This window comes from Temnothorax curvispinosus, unplaced genomic scaffold (genome assembly GCF_003070985.1).
Source record: "Temnothorax curvispinosus isolate PA1 unplaced genomic scaffold, ASM307098v1 QBEX01014232.1, whole genome shotgun sequence".
NCBI lineage: Eukaryota > Metazoa > Arthropoda > Insecta > Hymenoptera > Formicidae > Temnothorax > Temnothorax curvispinosus.
In genome coordinates this window covers 234,836-255,617 of record NW_020224012.1, presented here as the reverse complement: position 1 = coordinate 255,617, position 20,782 = coordinate 234,836, and the positions used below count along the sequence as shown (strand labels likewise).

The 20,782-nt window shown below is 43.9% G+C and overlaps 2 protein-coding genes across 3 annotated transcripts in view; one reads left to right on the top strand and one right to left on the bottom strand.

The window, feature by feature from the left end:
• LOC112464437 (nephrin-like) overlaps positions 1–20,782 on the bottom strand; it is a 347,896-nt gene that overhangs the window by 135,146 nt on the left and 191,968 nt on the right. The gene's annotated exons all lie outside the window — the stretch shown is intronic.
• LOC112464440 overlaps positions 1–20,782 on the top strand; it is a 119,685-nt gene that overhangs the window by 40,248 nt on the left and 58,655 nt on the right. Inside the window, exon 3 of the mRNA XM_025031414.1 lies at positions 7,900–7,991. Within this exon, the coding sequence (XP_024887182.1) occupies positions 7,916–7,991 (76 nt within the window). The 5' untranslated portion in view covers positions 7,900–7,915. The remainder of the gene's footprint in view (positions 1–7,899; positions 7,992–20,782) is intronic.

Sequence of the window (20,782 nt, the reverse complement as noted above, 5' to 3'; positions counted from 1 at the left end):
TATATTTGCCGAACGTAAAATATTAACGACCGAGATCCGATAAGATTAATGGTCATCCTAAATGTGCGATCGCGTGCAACGTTTGCAGAGCATTATTTATTAAGGAGCCGGTCAACGGACCGTATTATCCGAGCTTTTTTTCAAGCTTACTTAGGCAGCGAGGTATAAAATTCATGTCGGAACATTCGTAAGATCGTAGTATTCGATTTTTCTTCCATAAATCCTCGAAGAATAACGATATCCCTTAACGAATCTACGCGACCTACGAATCTACGACTTGGCAGGTTGGCGAGTAAGTAGTAACGGGCGACTCTAGTCAGCCAGCCGTGTCATTCTTAATAACGCGCTTATACATAGAATGTGCCGGTGCGAACTGCAGCGCGTGTTACGAGTTACGAGTACGCGTGAATTGATGGAACGCAATCTCCGTGCGTCGTGAAAGGAGCTCGAGAAGGTGCCCTCGAGGGGAGGCACATTCGAGATGGCTTTTGCGAGAAAATATACGAGCGCATGTCAGAAGAAAGAATAGATACAACGTAACTGTTAACGTGACATCAAAGTCACCCGCGATTTATGTGTTCCCGGACGAGCTCGCGAGAGAGGCGAGTATTAAGCGAGCGGCAAATAACGGCTGAGACGGGAGACGCTGGGTGAGAAACGCACGCGCGAGAATATCACCCGTGCTCGTGCTCACGGAGGGCGGACGAAAAAAGGAAAGAGGAGAAGCATTAATGACCCGCTCTTACTAGAGAGAGGTGTGTTTCTCACATACATATAAATCGCGGAAACTAGTAGCAGTAGTACCACGTCGCGCGTAACGTTACTCTTTGTTGTCATGCGGAGAATTCCAGCGTAGGTTTCGGTGTATAGATATGGTATCGACTATCGATTAAATATTAAATCTACGAAGGCCCCGTACTTAAACGAGACGCGCCAAGAATCCGCAGTGCGATGATATAAATTAAATGAAGATCTACGTGCTGCTTCGCGTAATATCATTTGCGGTACGTTATATTGTTTTTCACAAATTTCATCGCGATAACAAGCATTTCCGATCGATCCTTGAACGTATAAATCTCGGTCTAAATCTTTTCAATAGGTCGCTTTCTTGTCCCTTTAAGGCTCTCGAGATGATTTACAGCGGAGACTTGTGTGCGCGCGTCTAAAAAAGATACTGCGAAAATATACGCGGCGGAATATTTTAGGGCGGACCGATCGTTACCGGTGAAACACACAGCGCGGCCGCGCCATAAACGTCCCAAATACCGTAATTTACCGCGTTATTCCGTGTGCCCGCCGGGCGTGTTACACAGTAACGGAAGACTAAATAGATATCGAGCGGCCACTCGCACCGACATGCACTTTGCCCCGAACTTTTCGTTTGTTGTGCGCGCGCGTGCGGCAGTGTTTTATTTTTCCACGGTATCCCGCGGTAACGACCGTCAACGGTCGTCAATTTGCAAGAAAAATATTGAAAAAGATATAATTATCCGCGGTGATCGCCGGTGAGGTTTTTTTTACGTGAAAATTACGGGATCGAACGAGCGAACCGCCGGGATACACTGCTGATGCGATGGGGCGAGGGGGTTTTAATAAAATTAGTTGGCAAGTTCGGCCAATAAGGTGGCGATGAACGATGTGGTCCCGTATACGTCGCGCCCGTGCTGCGTTGGCGATGATAATACCGTTGCAGTAGGGGAGAGGACTGAGGAAGGGGCAGACACGTCGTTGGTTGACGCGAAAATACGAGGCGCTCTAGCTGGCAAGTTTCCTGATTAAAGCCGTTAATTTGTAATTAAAGGGTGTGTACGCGCGCGCGCGCGCGCACGACAAACGAGGCTGCCCTTTCCCCTCGTTTTCGTCCCTCGATGCCAGAATCACCATGACGGACGATGCTGTGCGTTTTGCGATGCAACGCGACGCGACGCGGCGCGGCGCGGTGCGGCACGGAACTCGCGCGATTACGTTTCGCTTCCGCGGACCGTAAAATTTAATCTTTCCGGGCCTCGCGCGTTACGCTTCTCGGTCCTTTTTTCTTGTTCCGAACGATGCGCACGGGCGAACGCCGTGTACAGTTCGCGTCCAAAATCAAAGGGTGCAAATTCGAACGTCAAAAGTTACAAGAGGCACTCCTCTCGCTTATTACCAGCTCGAAAGACATCAATCTCTTGATCGTAAAGAACGGAGGGAAAATCGTTGACTCTACCACTACGATAGAGCAAACAAACTCGCCGTTCTACTGCGCCGTCCTCGAAATTCCACTATGACATTATTAATCGTGGCGCAACCGTTGTTTTTCTCGCGAGACTTTGAATCAACATTCGATCAAACATTGAAAATTGACATCTGCATATCAACGGTTGTTTTTAAAAAAAGGGAAAAATAAACAGATTTTTCCTTTTACGTCCGTGATATCCCGTACATCGGCGAGATTCTGTATATTCGACGAAACATTCTTTTCCGCATGCGTTCTTCGTGCGGTGAGAATTCGGCACGCGGCGGCTCCCGCTTTCCACGCGCACGCTATTCACAACTCGAGGAATCTCCATGTGTAATCAGAGGATCCTCTCGATACGCGACGTTCGCGTCTTTTTACGGTGGGCGAGACTTAAAGCGGCACGGAGCCCCGTGGAGCTCGAGATTCTGGGCTGAAAAGCGACGCTCTCGGGGAATCTTGAAGAAGGCGGCGTTTCTGAAAGGAGCACTATCAAGCTCCGAATTATTGATACCGAAGGCTTTCAAAAAGGCATTCAAGACGGGAGAAGCCGCTCGATCTCGCGTGGCATTAACGACTATCTGCAAATTATGAAAAACGTGAGCTTCACTCGTTTTTCAAAGCTTTAACTGACCTTTTAATTAATAGTTCTCCCGTTGAAAAAAATTGATTTGCGAAAAATCGAAATAGCCTTAATGTCCCACGCTTTACGAGTTTGATTCATTAAAAGATTAAATATAATATAGATAATCGTTTTAATTAAATTGCTACTGGTTTAGTTTATATAGGTCACAGTTTAATATATTAAAATTATTAAACGTTTAATAATTAAACGATAATAGAAATTGGAAATAAAGTGAGTTTAAATGAGGAATATTTATTATAAAAATCACATTTTGTGTGTTAAATAAGTTGTACAATTTTTAACAATTTAATGATATAAGGAGATAGAACTTGCGTGCAATTTTAATAAATCACGCCGCTCTACGATTTATATGTCCTATATTATAGCTGCGTTACATATTGCGTTGTAATATCGATACATGGGCTTTCCCATTGCATGAGCTTTTAAGCATCGCATGGCTTTTCATGCGCTACGAGCTTGTTCCGTTTAATCATTTTCCAAGAAGAACCGTTGCTAGACGGACAATACATCACTGTAACCAGATTTAAAACAGGACACGAAATTTCGTTGCCGTGCGATACGTGAAACGCGAATGCGATACGAAAAATGTACAGAATGGCCGAGGAGGGAAAGACGAGGACGGTCGAAGGGAAGAGAAGTTACGTGCTACGCGTGCAAAGCGGGATCCCAAACGGGCAGGGCCCGAAAAACGATCGCTGTCACGGCAAAATCGAATCGGTCCTCTTAGCTGTCATGGATAGATCCGGGAAAACGGAAGGATGATCTTTAAAGAAACGAGAAATAATGTATCTCGCAGTGACACATGTTTTCTCTTGTCGACTAATAAAAAAAAAACAACTGATTATATCTATGGAACGGACGAAGAGAAACATTATTCGATCACACTCATATAATGATTCGTCTTAACAAGATTTATGAGTTCATTATTACCGCGATATTCACTTTTTATCGGGCTATTTTTGCGACTTTTCAAGCGAAGATCTGACGTTCAATTTTCGGAAAATTATACAAGTCTTTCCGAAAATTTTATGACGTGTAACTCATATAAATTTGTCCAAAATTGCTTCTTTCGAATTTAAATTCGTAAACTGTCAATCATATCTTTTATTTTTAATAATAAAAAGTAAAATTAAATACGCAAATCAACTCGTTTTAAATTTAATATTTTAAAATTACATCGCGAATGTGCTCTTCGAAGAAAAAAATTTGTATAAATTAAATATCCGTCTTATTTCAATTATACATGAGATTGAAAATAAAATTGAAATGCCAAATACAAGTGATCGGCACAGCAAAAGAAAAAAAAATCGATTCGCCCTTGGTAACATTGAGTTGAAATCCGTAATCAGATAAAATTAAAGTACCTCTATAAATATCCAATAGCATTTCTCTTGCAAAGCACCTCTCAAGATGACAACGGGCACTTTAAGGGTTCACGAGACATGGCCGACGCGCACGTTATCCTCTGAGAGCTACGATCCAATCTGAGCCCAGTCTGATATTTTACGATCAAAGAGCCGGGAAGAAGAAAAAAAGAAAGATTCGTGCCGCCATAAGGGCTCGTTCAAACGAGCTGGCAATTGCCGTATTATATACTTTCCACTGCTCAAGATTACAAGGCACGCGAGCTTTAAGCTCGGTAATAATGTTGGGCGTTCTGGGGTGGCCTCGCGGCACGTGCAACTTAAATGCCGGCTTAAGACCTCAAATTATAGGAATGTAGGCTCTTAAATTTTTGGAGCCATGAGATTCAGCTGAATTTTACGGTCACTTTACTCCGGTGACTCTGGAGCTTGAAGTAATCACGGGACGGAAGTCGCAGAAGACATCTTCTACTATTCTACTACTCTCGGTTATCTCTCTCCTCCATTTCATATCCATGAATAGGACAGACGCAAATTGCATTCTGAAATTTGTTAGACGCACCGAATATAAATATTGGAACATCACGTAAGGAGATAATAAGAAGAATTAAATATTTTTGTCTAAAAGAATTTAAATGAATTATATGAAACTTGTTAAGACTTTTCTTAAAATTATATACTTACATTTGTTTATTTGATTAATCTAATGATGACGGTATAAGGAATATAATATGTATATGTTTCATCTTCTATTAAAAAAGCATAATAAAGTAGTTGCAATGCTTTTGCTCTATTTTGTTTACTAATAAGTTAAAAAAACCTATTTTGCACGGTGCAGTAGTAAATAAACTTTCCTGTTTCGCTGTTTACAATTTACTATTCATTGCTAATTGCTTACTGATGTGCACGCGGTTTTATTCAGAACAAGTCACCGAGGCGAGGGGAAAAAAAAGCGCCTCGAGTGCTCTCACGTGAGACAACGAGATTGCCGGAATGCGTGCGTATTTACGCGACAGGGGTCGTAGGTGCCGGTAGGGTGGAGATGGCGGGGGTGGAGATTAACGACTGCCGAGGAATAATTGCCGGAACACGCAAAACGCCGAGCCACTCGAGCTGATCTTCAGACTGGGAAGAGAAAGGCGAAGGAGGAATAGTGCAAGAGAAGGCGAGAGTCACAAGAGGAATGAACGTGGAGTGTCTGTCTATGTGTGTGTGTGTGTGTGTGTGCGTGTGTTGGAAGAGCGTAAGAGGGAAGAAGGATGGGTCGTTACGCCGTGGAAAAGCGGTGACAACGCCTCGGCTTTGAATCCGCCTTCCTTCCGTCGGGAAGGAAGGATAAGGACGGGGGAGGGTTTGGAGATATGGGGTGAAAGAGGGAGGAAGCAGCTCGGATCTGTCCGTCTGCCCGTTCGCGAGTACGGCGGGCGGGATGCTCTGCAAAATTTAAGGAGTCCATGGCAAACAGCCCGTACAGTGCCGCACGGAGGGTGGAAATGAAAACTGAGCGCGAGGATTTTTCTTCGCGCGCACTTCTGGCAATAAATATGAAGAAGGAGATGTTGTTGAGGAGGATGTTGCATTATATTGTGATCGTGCCGCTCGTGCGTGCGCAATGTTACGTGCTACTCACGTTAGCTATTTATTTATGCTCTTGTGACGGCGCGAAAGAACAAAAAGATATTTGTTGCGCTCTCGTACGATCCTTCATATTTGCCTATATTTAAACGCGAACGTGTGCTATACGGATGGTATTTTAACAGTTAAAGACGCTCGACTAATCCACGCGCCATCGAATTTTTCGTCCCGCGGGATCGTCGCTGGGTCTCGCGTTATCGCAAAGTTTTAACGAGATTGCCATTTACGAAATTACCGCGCGATGATCGGGAAACTCGGGGAACTAAAAAGTAACCGATTAATCTGGGACGATATATTAACGTGATAAACCGGCGCGCGGTGCTCGGCAAGCCCGCGGTCTCGCGCCGTTTGTAGATTTCGCTGAGTGTAAATGATATTACGTGCGCACATGCACATGTGCGAGCACCTCCACAGGGATGTGTCTCGCTGTCCCTCTCTCTTCCTCCCCCGCGACTACGCCACGGCCGTTGCTCTTCCTCTCGTGCGCGTGGCTATCCACAAACCTGACTAAATGCGCGTATGCACGAGAGGGAGAGAAGGGATGGCGGATAGTTAGGCAAGGTATAAATACGTGTAAACATTCGGCTAAATGCGACAGATAGAGAAAGAGACAAATTCGCTTAGATACACGATTGTGAGGGTGTGTACACGTGCCATATGCAAGGCACCATGCGGGTGACACGGCTAATATGGGCGCGCGCACGTGGATTCTCCGCGGCTATACAGGAGAAAAAAAAATCGTCACGCGCGCATAAGTGTATAATACTGTGCGCACGTCCCGCTCGTATTAATACACGCACGCACACGAATTAGCGTCGCCGTGGCTGCCAGCGGTCGGGGAATAGTAAGCGGCGGTCCTCTCGAGCGGTAAATCAGGGATTTCGGCCTGGTACGTGCGCGCCTCGCCGAAACGATCGCTCGATACTCGCTCGTCCGTGCCGCAATCCTATCCTTTTTCCTTCGTTGCGCCGCACTGATCTCTTTTTTTTTCCTTCCTTCCTCCGGCCCATCCTCCCTCACGTACGCGCGTCCCTCGTTACTATCCGTTGTTCATGCAAGACCGGCGCGGGCGGATGCATCTCGGGATTTTCTACCAAACTGACGTCGCGTCCGTGTAATTCCGCGTGATGTGCCGCCGACGCGAATCACCTCGATCCGATCGATCGATTGATCGAAATCGGAAGGAAACGCGATACCAGGGTGGGCTTGAATCGGGGGAACGACGAGCGCGGCACGAATTCCAATGACCTATTAATACCAATTAAATGCTAGACCCGAGAGTTTTCAACTGGAAATCGATGGTATCGGTATTTTCCGCAAATTCGTTGACGCACCTGTAAACAAACGTGCACATCGGCGCATGTTTAACGGATAAATATATTAAAATCATTGGAGCGGCGTTATAGCGTTTTGCAAACAACCCTACCGCCCGGCGTATTTGACGGCGTAAATACCGATGAGTCTAATGAATACCGTGCGATAACGGAGCTGAGATAAAACTTTCACACGGCCGCCGGCCACCACGGTAGATTGAAACGCGAGATAATTAATTAACTGTACGGCGCAGGCGATTTACCGAAATGAGGGAGGCGAGAATATCGTTTCCGCAAGGCGCGCAATCTTGTTCTTTTTCATTCAAGAAGTCGTCTCCATGAATAGCAGCACGAGACGGAAAAGCGGATTGCGGTATCGCGACACAGTAACAGCTCCCTGATGCGAAAATAAGAAGCGGAAGCGTTGGTTTCCCCAAGAAACTAGCGTAAAATATAAAATTCGATTTCGCGGGTTAAACTCCCCGAAGATGGTGAAGTTCAGCGGAAACAACAGTGACCGATAAATAAACTCACTCTTCGTGAAACATTACGGAAACTTTCACGTTAACACTTGTTCTCGCACGCTTCACTGTTGGACCTTAAAGTAGACATTTTTGTACATTATTGTTTATAAAAGAAACACATGTATTATTATACATACATAATATTTCCTTATAGATCTTTACAAACGATATTTTAAAATGGATATACCGGTTGATGTTACAGGACCTGTCAAGTTTACATGGATTATCAGCTTCCGAGTCTTCCGACTGGTAACGACGGATTTATGCGAATAATACTTTCGCGAGCGCGGCAAGGTGAGTAAGCAAGCAGTTTGAATAAAGCAACGATGATAGAGAACATTGGGGGCGCGACGGCTTTTAGTGTTTGCGTATGCAATACCCCTCATTCGGCCGTGTGCGTGTATGTGTGTGAGTGTTGTACGCGAGTACAGGTGCACGCGCACTCCTACTCTCTAAGGAAAAGTACGCTCAAGTGTTCATGTTTAGACGGCACAAAAATCCAATATTAAGAGCCATGGCGCCGGGCCGGGCCCGGTGGTAGAAAATCGGAAGTTACCGTGAATATACGTCGAGAGGAATTATGCGCCTTGCTTAAAACACTTCACAATTTCCTCGAAAAAAAGGCGACGTGGAATGTGGTTCTTCTGTCTGTTGCCCTTTCCTACCTACCTGTGCGGTCCCACGAGCTTGCCGCGATACTCTTGGAAACTTTCAAAGAAATTGGAGCGACGGATATCATCGCGGAATTTACGCGCGGAATTTACGCGCTCTCGGCCGAAGTGTGCCGATATTAATCCCATTAATCCTGTTACATTCAATTAATAACTCGTTTGCATCGGCAATATCTGTTTAAGTAATTAAATGATTATCCGTTAAATATACAGCTGAAGAAACCTCACTCGTAATAATTCTATCGGGATTATTCACACCCGTATCAAGTTGCGATATCGATGCGTGTTCAATTAATATTTGTCTCGTGATGGAATTATCGGCTCGCTTGTGTGGGAAAATTAGCATTTATTGAAAATGTATTGTAATAAAATTTGAATATATATACATATATTCACAAATAAATATATATATATATATATATATAATATTCATTTACTTTAAGAAAGAAGTTGTAAAACATAACAACATATCTATTAAAAATGACCAAAAACAAAATGGGAAATAATTAGCTACATAATGGTCTTGTCGGATATTCAATTAAAAGATTGATAAATCTATCTCATATCTATTTCGCACAATTTGCGTGATAGGTTTACTCTGAGATAAGTGTATAATGCCTCAAGGCTTGTACATTAACGCAACATATAGAATTATAGAATATATGTTCAAATCGAGTTATGTCAGAACAGCCTCTGCTGCTAAGATTAGATTATGTGTTCGAATCAAATTTCGTAAGTACGTTGTCTACGTGATTTTAAATTGCGACCAAATATATGGCACATTTCAAAATAAACTAAGATATGCTCAAAATACTTGAATAGTATACATAAACGAATATGAAATAATGCAATCAAACACGGTGCAACTTATTTCAAGAAAAGTTTTTTCATATTTATTCTTATTTGCTTTTTTCTTATCAGGATTTAAGCATGTCGTTCGTGTATTGTAGAAAAATACAATTTGGCAACGAGTTTTTCCGCCGTCATTGAATATTTCGTTTCGTTCGCGTTAATAATTTATTCGAGACTGCATACACGATTCGTGAGAATAAAAATCGCGTGTATCTTAACAAACTTTCTGAGCACAACGCGTATAATCTATGGGCGTGTATAAGCCCGCAATTATGAACACTTATCGATTATTACCAGAACTTTCTGTGTACGTTCGCGGCATGCAGAGTACACTTGTGTATATAAAACAGCTGATTAATCCCGGCGCCCGCTTTCCTAGTGAGTTACTCGATCTCGTCAAAGTTTGATAAATTCTATATATACATTTGTCGACCTCAATGCGCGCGCTCGCAGCACCAGTCAACCGTGCTGCAAAGCTTATTATAATTAACGGAGGTGTCGGAGGCCACGGAGCAACATTATGTTTGATTAACAAAGAGCGGCAGAAATGTCATTCGCTTGGACTTTCTTTACATTCACCCAGTCGTGAACAAGAAAGTAATATAAAATTAGCAAGAGGAAATCTAGATAGCGTCATTGCATGAGGTCTTTTAATATATTTCGAATATTTTTGACCAGAAAATCCGCAAACCGCTCCGCTGCTATGTTAATACATTTTGACATTTCTGCACTTGTTTTATGTCACGTCTTTAATTCATAAAAATTATTATTACAAATATTGAACACGATAATGTACGACAGTATTATATTTAAATTATAATGCGCGCAGGGAGGGAGGTATAAGAACGAAAGACGAAGAGAAGAGCGATATAACGCGATCGTTTGCATGCCCAGCCCGACCTTTTTCTAAATCGCATTGAAACGCCGCTCGATCGTACTTAATCCACGATTAAGCCCCAGTTCAGGCATCATTAAGCCTGAACTAAAGGACATCGAGAATCGCCGTGGAGACGGTTGCGAGATAAACGCACGATCGATTCTTCCCAGTATAAGCCGAGCCTTGACTCCTCGATCGTCCGTGATTCCGTCCCTATTCACTAGTCTGGCCGAACGCCGGGTTTACCACTGTCGACTGATAGGCGCCGTCGCTACACGCGCGTATCCCACAGCTAACCCTGAAATGTATTGATTCCGAGACGCTAAACTGGACAGCGCTGTTCCGAATTTAGCACAAACAGTATGTAACTTGTTCCAGTGTAATTTGTTAATTCATTACTAAAACAAAATTTGGTGTCGGGGTATCCATTTTCCATTAATTAGCCTCTAACTTGCGTCTAACGTCGCAATGTTAAGTTAATCTTCTAATGTAGTTTATTAATGCCGTTTAGAACACTCTCTTCTTAACTATTGCTATTGTTTGTTGAGAATATAATTGCTTTTACGCGCAATGTATTCTCGTCATTTGCCATTCCCGCCGGTGGTATCCGCGACAAGTTTTAGGATAATGGAACATACATTCGTTTTACAGCACGCTGCATGCACTTAAGCCGCGACACGAGGAAAACGTGTTTCAAGGTTTGCTGCAGGCAACACATTTTCATTCTTGTTACGTTCCCGTGTGTTCTCATGCGTCCCATGTGTTCGCGCACGGAAGGAGCACGTTTGTCGATTTAAGGGCCGTGAATCTTTAAAGTCGAGAACGGAAGAGATGCGCGCAACGGACAGGCCTGCATCCGAATGCTTTCACGGTGGTATACCGTTAGATTCCACCACACACTCGGTCGTCATTTGATACAATGAAATCTCCAGGAATGAAACACCTTCGGAGTATCATATTTCGCAATTTCGCATGGTCGGCCGCTCATTTCAAGCTGGTTTATGCGAGCTTGGCGGCGCATTAATTCGGCTGAATGACGGTTTCGGCCCGTCATCGTCATCTCGTAACCGAATGCAGGTGTGTAAAGCGCGATTCATGTTCTACAGTTTTGTCCGATACCGCGCGCTAGTTGAGCTTGCCGTCTTTATGCAAGCCTTCATTAACTTGCACGTATCGACTTGTACGTCGTTGGAATATCGCGTTTAATGAATGTTGAACTGACGCATAAGATGCGTCCCACATCCATTAATCCATATAATCTTAATTTTAATGATTCTCTCTCGAATAATCGGTAGATTTTTTTTTCGAGAATATTCAACTTATTATTCATTACAAATTTCCAGCTTTTAACAGCTTATTATTAGATAAACAGATTCGGAATTTAAATGAGCAGTCACGATTGCGTACGGCCAGATTAGAACGTAATCGTACTGCAGTAATAATTAATCAGCTCTTCCGTCCCACTTCCGATGCGCGCTGGTCCGTCGGCGCCATTCCGCTCATCGCGAGCTTCCGCATGGCCGCGGGCGATGAAAAGTATTCAACGGCGATCGATGTAAGCCGGGAAAGGGCATGATGAATTCTCAGTTCTCACTTCTCACTTCTCACTTCTCAATTCTGTAGTTGAGCGCGACAGCTTCTGTTGCGGCGGCAATTAGGAAATGAAAGTCAAACGGCTGAAAAATCGTTCCCTCGCGATCGAGTCGTTCCGTACCGGCACAAAGTGGATCCTCGAGAGTGACCATTTAAGGGTAGCAGATGGTGGAGCGAGAGGCAGGCCGCGAATATCGAACGAGGGAAAAGACAAAAAGGGAGGTTGAGAAAGGAAAGGGGTAATAGCAACGAGCGGAGCGGCGAATGGACAGTTAAAGTGGGGAAAAGGGAAATAGAGAAAGACGGGTGGGACGGACTTTTTTGAAAGTTCAAGCCGGCCGGAGTTATCGATAATCGATCATGCGAACTACTACTCCCGGACTCGTTTCGTGGTTGAGCGACGTCGTGCGTCTACGGCGATTTTAAATTCGCAAAGGAGAATAAGGCGCGCGGAACGGCCCGCTCGACCGTGAACGTGCAAATTTGAGTCTCCACGGTCGACTCCCCGCGGAAGCTGTATCTATCGACGGCACAGTCGATTGGTCTGGCGGATGGGAAACTGGGTTATGCAATGATTCGATAAATAATCGTACGGGATTTATAGACTCATGAAGATACGAAATTATGATTCAGTCAGGTCACTGCGACCTGACGATGCGAGCGCCGAAAATTATAAAAGTTCCAAAGATACAAAAATATTCATAGTGACATGCATCATGTAGGATGTAGGTTGCGAAAGGAAGTATGATTGTCGCGTTTGTTCCTCGATTGATATTTCAATCCAGCACTTTTGTCAGGAAATATTAATCATTTCCGCCCGGGCGGATTTTTCTCTCTCTCTCTCTCTTTCTCTCTCTCTCTGTCAGTTTGTTCATTTCGTTTTCCCGCGACTAGCGACTAGCTGATTCAAGCCACGCGACTTCTTGACATTTCAATTACAAATTAAGCGTTCACCAACCACGTTGCAAGGGTCTCACCCCCGATGCTCGATCCATCGCGCAATTCGTTGAGGAGGACAGGGGAGATGGGTGCGAGTGGAGGGGGGATGAATTTTTAAAAAGCTCGAGGAAAACGGGGAAGTGATTTGAAAGTTTCGAGGATGCCGAGTAGAAAAGTTTTTAAAGGGTGCTGGAAGACGAGAGAGGAGGCAGCGGAGGATGATATAAAAAAGGAAAAAACAAGATGGCGCGCGGTAGGCTGCGGCGGATGGAGGAACAGTGTAAGCCATGAAATTGAACTGGCTGTCTGCAACACCTTCGGCTTCGAGGAGGATGCTCTGCAGCCAGTTATATCGAGTTGTATACCGGCAACGGAGACTGGAAAGAAGAAAGTTCCTGCTCGCGCGTCTGCACGCGGAATTTTTACGATAAATCACGGCGATGAGTTTTAAAGCATGCGAAACGCGCCCTCCGTTCTCGTACCTCCTACTGTAATTTAATTGTAATTATTACGCCAGTGTACACACACAATAACACACACACACAACCATAATCTCATTTGCAACGACTTTCTCATATTATACGCAGCCGAGGCAAAAAAAAGAGGAAAAAATGCCTTTTTGGTTGAACCGCTGATTGGCATTTTCGCTTTAGCATTTACGAATAGTTCGATACAGAGGAGATATATTTTCTGAGAAAAACTAATAGAATCCCAAGCAATTTTACGCCAATTAATTTTGCTCGGGGGTGCTTCTTTTATGGATTCTGAAATTATAGCCGGAAACCCTACAGGTTCGCGATTGACCTACAATCAACTTCGAATTTCCCGGTGAATAAATTATCCATCTCGAATGAGATTGTTAATAAATTCATCTTTAATTGAGAATATATTTACTGTCGATATATCATATTCTAGATCTAGATATCTTGTCAGACCTTTCTCGGGGTCAGTGTGAAACACCGAAATATCGGTACAGAAGGTGAAAGTCGAAGATCGAAGGGAGGGAAGACGCGCGTGAAAGGAGAAAATTGAGCTCTTCACTCAAGGGAAGAATACAAAAGTGCGAAAGATTCCACTCGATCTGTGTATTTTGTCTCTGCATGTATGACGGTGTTGTATCGTTCGCGTACGTGTGCCTTTCGGGGTTGCCTTGTGTAAAACGTTAAGGGAATCCAATGTATCATCGTGCTAACAATACAAGGGAGAACGCGAAAAAGGGGGCGAAGGCAGAAGGCGAAAGAGAGAGAGAGAGAGAGAGAGAGAGAGAGAGAGAGAGGCGAAGATAGGACGAAAGACGACTGTACGTGTCCCACGACTCTATCCCTTTCTCTCTTTTCCTTCCCCCTTTCTCTCGCCGCAACCACCTCATGACGTTATTTATTACTTATTGAAGCGGGCTTGTAATTTCCTCGCGTGATATAGTACTCGCGGAAAAATAATATCGGCCGCCCTCTGCATGCATTATGTATATATACATATATGGCGATTTTCGTGCGAGCAGGGAACGGAACGGCGCGCGCGGATGGTTCCCGATTCCTGGTCGCCCGTTTATATCTGACTGGTGGGGTACCTTAGGTCAAAGGCACCTCGGTCGCCCCGGGAACGGAAGTCGGCGGACAATATGCATAGCGCAAGTTCGAAGTTGTATTAAATGTACTGAGCAACGAGCGGCGCCGCTTAATTATTCAGGTGAATGAGTTTGCGATGGACGCGGGGAGAAGCGGAGAGGTCGCGAAGGGTTCGTTTTATCGTTTCGTACCCTTCCTGTTTTCAACGTCGTCGCTTCCGTTTTCGGATGTCTGTCTCCCGCCTCGCCTTGGCGTGCGCGACAGAAACGAAAATAAAAGGAAAAATGAAGAAAAAGAAGAAACGAAAAGATAAGAAAGGAACGTCGTAAATAACGTAATGAAATTTTTGAGACGGGTCGAGACACGCCGACGGCATTTAAGGCGCGACTTTATGAAGTCTTTAAATTCCCCGGTGCGGAAGGATATTATTAAATTTCCAACGGCAAAGTTTGCGTTTCCCCTCTCCCGCGCACTTGTTTGTCCCGAGTTCTTCCGGTTTTGCTGATACCTCCGCGCTGTATCCCTCTCCCCTCCTCCCTTCACCCGCGCGACCGGATTATAAAAAGCGATAAATAACGTTGTATAATGAGCACTTGTTCCGCGCGCATGTCGGCACGCGTCCTCGCGTTTTAACGCGAACGCGTCGTCGACGTCGGAAACATTGTGTCGAACTATTAATTTGTTCGCCGCGCGGCGAAACAATGGACGATGATGCAAGGCACGATCGATACTACGCGCTTTGCGAACAAACTTAACCCCTGTGACACACGACCGATCGATATGTGATAGACGACAAAGGAAAGATAAAGTGGATAAGAGAACGCGTCGATGAATAATGAAGGAGCCGTCATGTCGCAGGTCACAGGGGGGGATCGCCGGCACGTGTTTCCGATGCAGTCGAGTCCAAGCGCAATGTCAAAATACTTCACCGTGATATATACCATTAAAACGCAAAAAATAAACGATCGTCACGATTTTTTCGGCCAATGACTTACGCGCGGAATACGTGCGATCTGTCAGTTTTCGGGATCGGTACTCCACGCGCATCACGCGTATAAATCTCTCTTTAGAATTTTGAAAAGCGATCGGATAATCCTCACTTAAAGCGCCCGGCGAATATACTTTGACACTCGTTCAACCTTGAGGATGACTTCCGCGTCTCGTGCAGGTAGAAGCTCCGAACCGAGACAAAGGGCCGGTCGTCGCTCGCATGGTGAGCAGCGGCGCCGGCGTTCCTATTTCCTGTGTATCGAAACACCTTGAAATATTCATGAGCCTAGTCCAGAGTATCGCTTACCGCTGGATTGTGAAATTTTAAACCATCCCTTCCCCTACGGTCCTCTCTCTCTTTCTCGCTCTCACTCTCACTCCCTCACAGTCTCTCTTTCTCTTTCTTTACCCTCGCGCCAACCCCCTGAACACCAACTTCCTGTCGGTGTGTGTCCAGAGCTCGCGCTCGGCTTGCCAATCTCGGTAAGCGCGTGCGCGCACACGTCCTGCAGTTTGTCCTACAACATGTATCAAAATGTTCGAGCGACAGCTCGGAAAGTAGTTCAGCTGCCGAGGACCGCGGCGGTTGGAGAAAAAAGTCCGTGCAGAAACGTCCTTCCATATTTTTTCAGTTATATTCGATTTTCGCTTTTTTGAGCTAAACGTATGTAATAAAGCAAGAAAATTATGTTCGCATTTTAGGGATTGGAATATATAAAAGAATAACGTGTACAAAATGCATGAAATACTATTACCGATTTATTCATCATCAATGGTTATGACATTTGTAACGAAATTAAAACGGAATTGTTGTACTTTTTATAAGAATTATATATACAATTCACATTTAATAGAAATGTATCGATTGAACACATTACCATAATATTGAAGTTAATACAGACAAAAAATTATGTCGAGTTGAATTAGAGTGTTAATTTTTCGCAGCCATTTATTTCATATTTGCTTTGACAACACGATGCACCTTCGTTTCTAGTTATTGGTAGATTTAAGGTTAAATCGTGCCAATTAACGTTTACACCGAGTAACCGTTTATTTCACTGAATGGCACTTCGTTAACTAACTTGCTCGATCGACCTGCTTGGCGCACTCTCGTGCTTTGATTACACGTTTTAATCAGAATATCTCGAAAATTAAACTCTAATGGAACAGAGAACAATAATTCGGTTAAGGTAAAAATATATATAGGAGCTCTCTCTCTCGCGATATTCGTTGGAATATTCTTTTAAGCTACGTATAATTTATATAAATTAATCTATTTAGAGAAACTTGATACACATCCCGGCGCGCGGCGTTCCTATTTCCTGTGACTGAATGTCATCCGAGTGACTGAACGTCATATGAGCTTAACCTGTATTTTTAATATTTATTCAAAGAAAAATGTAGATAAACGTAATAACGTGATTATAAAACTTATGGTTTAAACATACACATATATACATATTGTATATATCTCTCGGATTTTATTATTCATCCTCGTCAAAATAATTTCGAGTGAAATATATTTCAAAGCAGAGAATATATACGCTTCAAAGCTGGTAACCGGAGCTTCTAACCGTATCGACGCAATGATTTTTCGTCGTGTCTACTAGCTGCGTCTGTATACTCTCTATTTCCGGATCGCACTGTGCGGCGACAATATCACACGGGCACGTGTATGCGACAGGCACGCACACGCACATCTGAACGTGCTCAGGCGCAACGACGGAGATACATTTCGGTAGAATCGGTCCGGATATAATCCGGCGCACTCGTCCTGCGAACATCCCCCGCGAGCCGGCTTGCTCCCCCCCCCTCTCCTTTCCCCCCTTTCGCCCTGCCGCTCACATTCCACATCCCCGATCCGTCCTCTTCCGTTTTCCTCATGCCGCCACCGCCTCATCCTCTAGCAAACCTCGTACCGGCCATCCGTAGTCACTGCGCAAACACGCGACAGCGTACGAGGCTGTATTTCGACCGGCAAGTGGTACGAATGCGAAATGGGTCAGGCGTAAGCAGCGAAATCACTGCCTGTCCTATCAGGCTGTTCTCCCTCACTCCCCCCTCTCTCTCTCTCTGTTTCTCTATTTCTCTTCCCTTCTCTCCATCTCTGTCCGCCTAGCTTCGGACAACCAACAGCACGTGGACATTGTTCGATAGTACCGGAAGCTACCGCTTCTGAACGCGGCTCGAAGAGAAATATTAATGCATACTTTGGGCCCAGAAAGCTACATGTCCAAAGTCTGACAAATTTATGGGAAACGCAGGTGTATACGGAATTAGTAAATCGTCGTTGCTGTGCGTGTTTCGATATATAACGGTCTAGCTCTCCATTTCCGGTGAGTATTAATTAATGTTTCCAGCGAGCAATTATGGTTATTACAATTATTAGATATTGAGGTCCATAAATTTCCGCTTCAGAAGTAAATGAGTTATGTGATGTCGGTTTAAAAAATATTTTATTATTTATACAATTTACACAATGAAGTTTTTCACTGTATTTTTTAGTTATTCCAAAAACTATACATATACTTGTGTGTAAAATGAAATAAGATGACCGTAGAGTAAAAGTACGCATTTGATGCGTAATTCATAGATAAAATGTACTTCACAAAAAAGCTTCACAAGAAGCTTTCTGAAACTCCCCACTTAAAGGATAAATGCTTAATCGACTATATAAAGGAGTTGCCTCCGAACGGATCGCAAATCAGTTGATAATTGAATCAAGGGTGAAAAATTAAAAACGTGATTTAGATTATAAACTTCATCATCTGCTGAAGGCAAAGCTGAAGACGTGCGCGAGGGAGTGTCGTCTCCTTTACGTAGCGAGGAACAGCAAATTAAAGTCTAATAGACCGAAGAAACTCGGAAGTAATTGAAGGGCCAACGCAGGTCTCATACAAAGGAAGAATATTATAAAAAGAGCTCGAGACTGTCACGCTTGAAGGAGCTTCAATTGAAGCTCCTCGCTAAACAACAGAGGGAAAATCTTACAGACATACGCAAGACCAATTTTACTATTGTCTTCTGCCATCGCAATTTCCTTACGCGCCAAGTTTTTCAAGATAATGAACGTAAAAAAATCTCTAATTTACATCTCTCACGTTGCTGGAATCACCGTTGAAATTTGTCTGAAATTGGCGCAATGTGCCATTTACAGACAAGACACGTCACATAATAATCTAAAATTTCTAAAACATTTACACTTCTACAAAATAGGCAAATACATTTAAACGCTATTCATAAGAATTTACGTTATACGTGAATTTATTTATTTCTGTTACAATTTCTTCATCATGCAGAGAATCTGCCTCGCAAAACGGTCAAATCGCATACTTGTTTTTTCCGCTTCTAGAGTATACGCGAGATAACATTTCGATTTCAACTTTATCACGGCATTTCGGAAACTCCGAAAACTGTGGGTACCCTCTACCATCACCGTCCGACAGATTGTCCATTCCGGTCTGAGCACGTTTGCTGTACTGATACTGTTAGAACGCAGTAGTTTGACCTACCTCACCCTTTCCGTATCTGACCCCCGTTCCATTTTTACGGACACGCACGTATCGTTTTATGCTCCACATACGTTTCCCTCTCACGACGCACGACACGCGTCGCAAACGGGCAGTTTTACGAGAGCGCATTTTTTCCCTCTCTCCGAATGTTCTACAAACGTCGTTGCGCGCGTGATGGAAGTGGCGGAACCTGCCGTAAGGAAACTGGCGGGAGGAGGCTGCGGGCGAGTCGTCGCCCGTCGTATTCAGGGCGGGCGATAGCTCAGCGTGGCAGCCAGCGCTTATTTTATGGGTAATGCATTTCGCCATCGTACGTTTATTTTATTTCGTGATTTGCTACGCGGCGGCGTATTACCACTCGCGCGGTTCTATGCACAGGTAGGGACGTACAGGTAGAGTATATGCGACACCGTTTTGCACGTAAGTATAACATGGCGCAATATGGCTCTGTTAGATTACGTTGGCTTTGGCCCCATCATAATCTTGATACATTTTTCGACGCGTTTATTTGTCACCGCGATGTGCGCGTAAAACACGAGGGAAAAGTAATAGTTTTAATTTCTGGGCTAAAAATTTAAAAGATGGTACAATGTAATTCCGACTGTCGTAGCTAAGCATGTAGAAAATATCTATCGATATTTTATTAGCTTCTTGAAACTTTATAATAATGCGACAAGAGGAAAAAAGAGCTTCTACAGAGCTTCTTTTCTTCTGGTATCTTGCAAGCGAGCGTTTATCTCAAGAATGTACAATACCTACTATCGACTGGATTTATTGACTCAACCGCTCGTAATATTATGTACCGGAATGTCTCTCGGGCTACCAAATTTAATTTCAACCTCAGCAAATGCCATCACATCGATCGTTTCCGGGATACCGGGATGGGTGGTCGTCGAAATTACTTGACGTTTAAAAGAGGAAGAAACGGTCTCATCGCGTTTGCCATTATCTGTGTATATAAGCGTTCGTCCGTGGAACGCACAGGCCCGGGGCACTTTGTTTTGTTGGGGTAAACAGGAATGGCAATAATACTCGGTGTATCACGAGGTATCGAACTATCAGACGCTCCGCCGGGACCAATATCGCGCGCTACAAAAATACGGAAAACGCGATGGAACCGGTAGCGACACGGCAAACAGATAAGGTCGTCCACGTGGAGGGAAGAAAAAAACGAAGAGAAAGAACCATGTCGAAGGTACGTCGGCGTCGGTCGGCTCCTTCTTCGGGATTCTTCACCCATGGATTTTCCTCCATTGTTCGATTAGCGTGATTCGTTGGCTTAGATATTATTAAAATCGAATGTTATCAGCGAGGTTAATCGAAGATAATTGGCAAACAAAATTACCTAATATAATTTTGAAAAACCCAAATTTTGATATAAAAATGCTATAAGATTTGCTATAAAAAGGTAATTTTACACAGGATAACAAATCGCGATATAGCACGAGAAAGTGAAAAAAAAAGACAAAAAATGTGTCTTATTTTTACCAATAACTCTTTTATCGCAAGTGATGAATTTGCTGCACGAAGCAAGATATATTTGTGAGAGCCGAGAAAATAGCCGACAATAGTCGCAAACATTTTATCTTATCGGCCTGAATACTGTTTCGTACTTTAATTTCCAGACACGGCGATTAATTCCGCGGTTGAGGTGCTGCAGACGAATGTACGAAGCGGCGTAAAATATTTCGTACGCGGTATAGGCACCGATAGTAAAATATCGCGGACCAGAAGTAACGCTTCAGAAAGACGGATAGCCGGCCAGCATGCAGCGTGCGGCAAGAAATCGATTGTCCCCGCCTAAGATTAATCGGCATGTGAAGTTCACTATACAGGTGTACATCTGACGACAGCATTGATCTGTCCTAATTGGAAGGTGCGGGCAGATCTTTGCAAATCAAACCACACGGAAATTATTTTTTATCTCACTATCAGATCGAAAAACCGTACAGCCCGTCCCACCTGTCAGACTCTGACGAACAAACTCGCACTGTTTTCGATCCTAGCGTTTTCGTTTGCAAAAATGTTTACAAACGCTGTCGCGTGCAAAGTCGCTCGGGGGTAATATCGCGATTAGTAACGG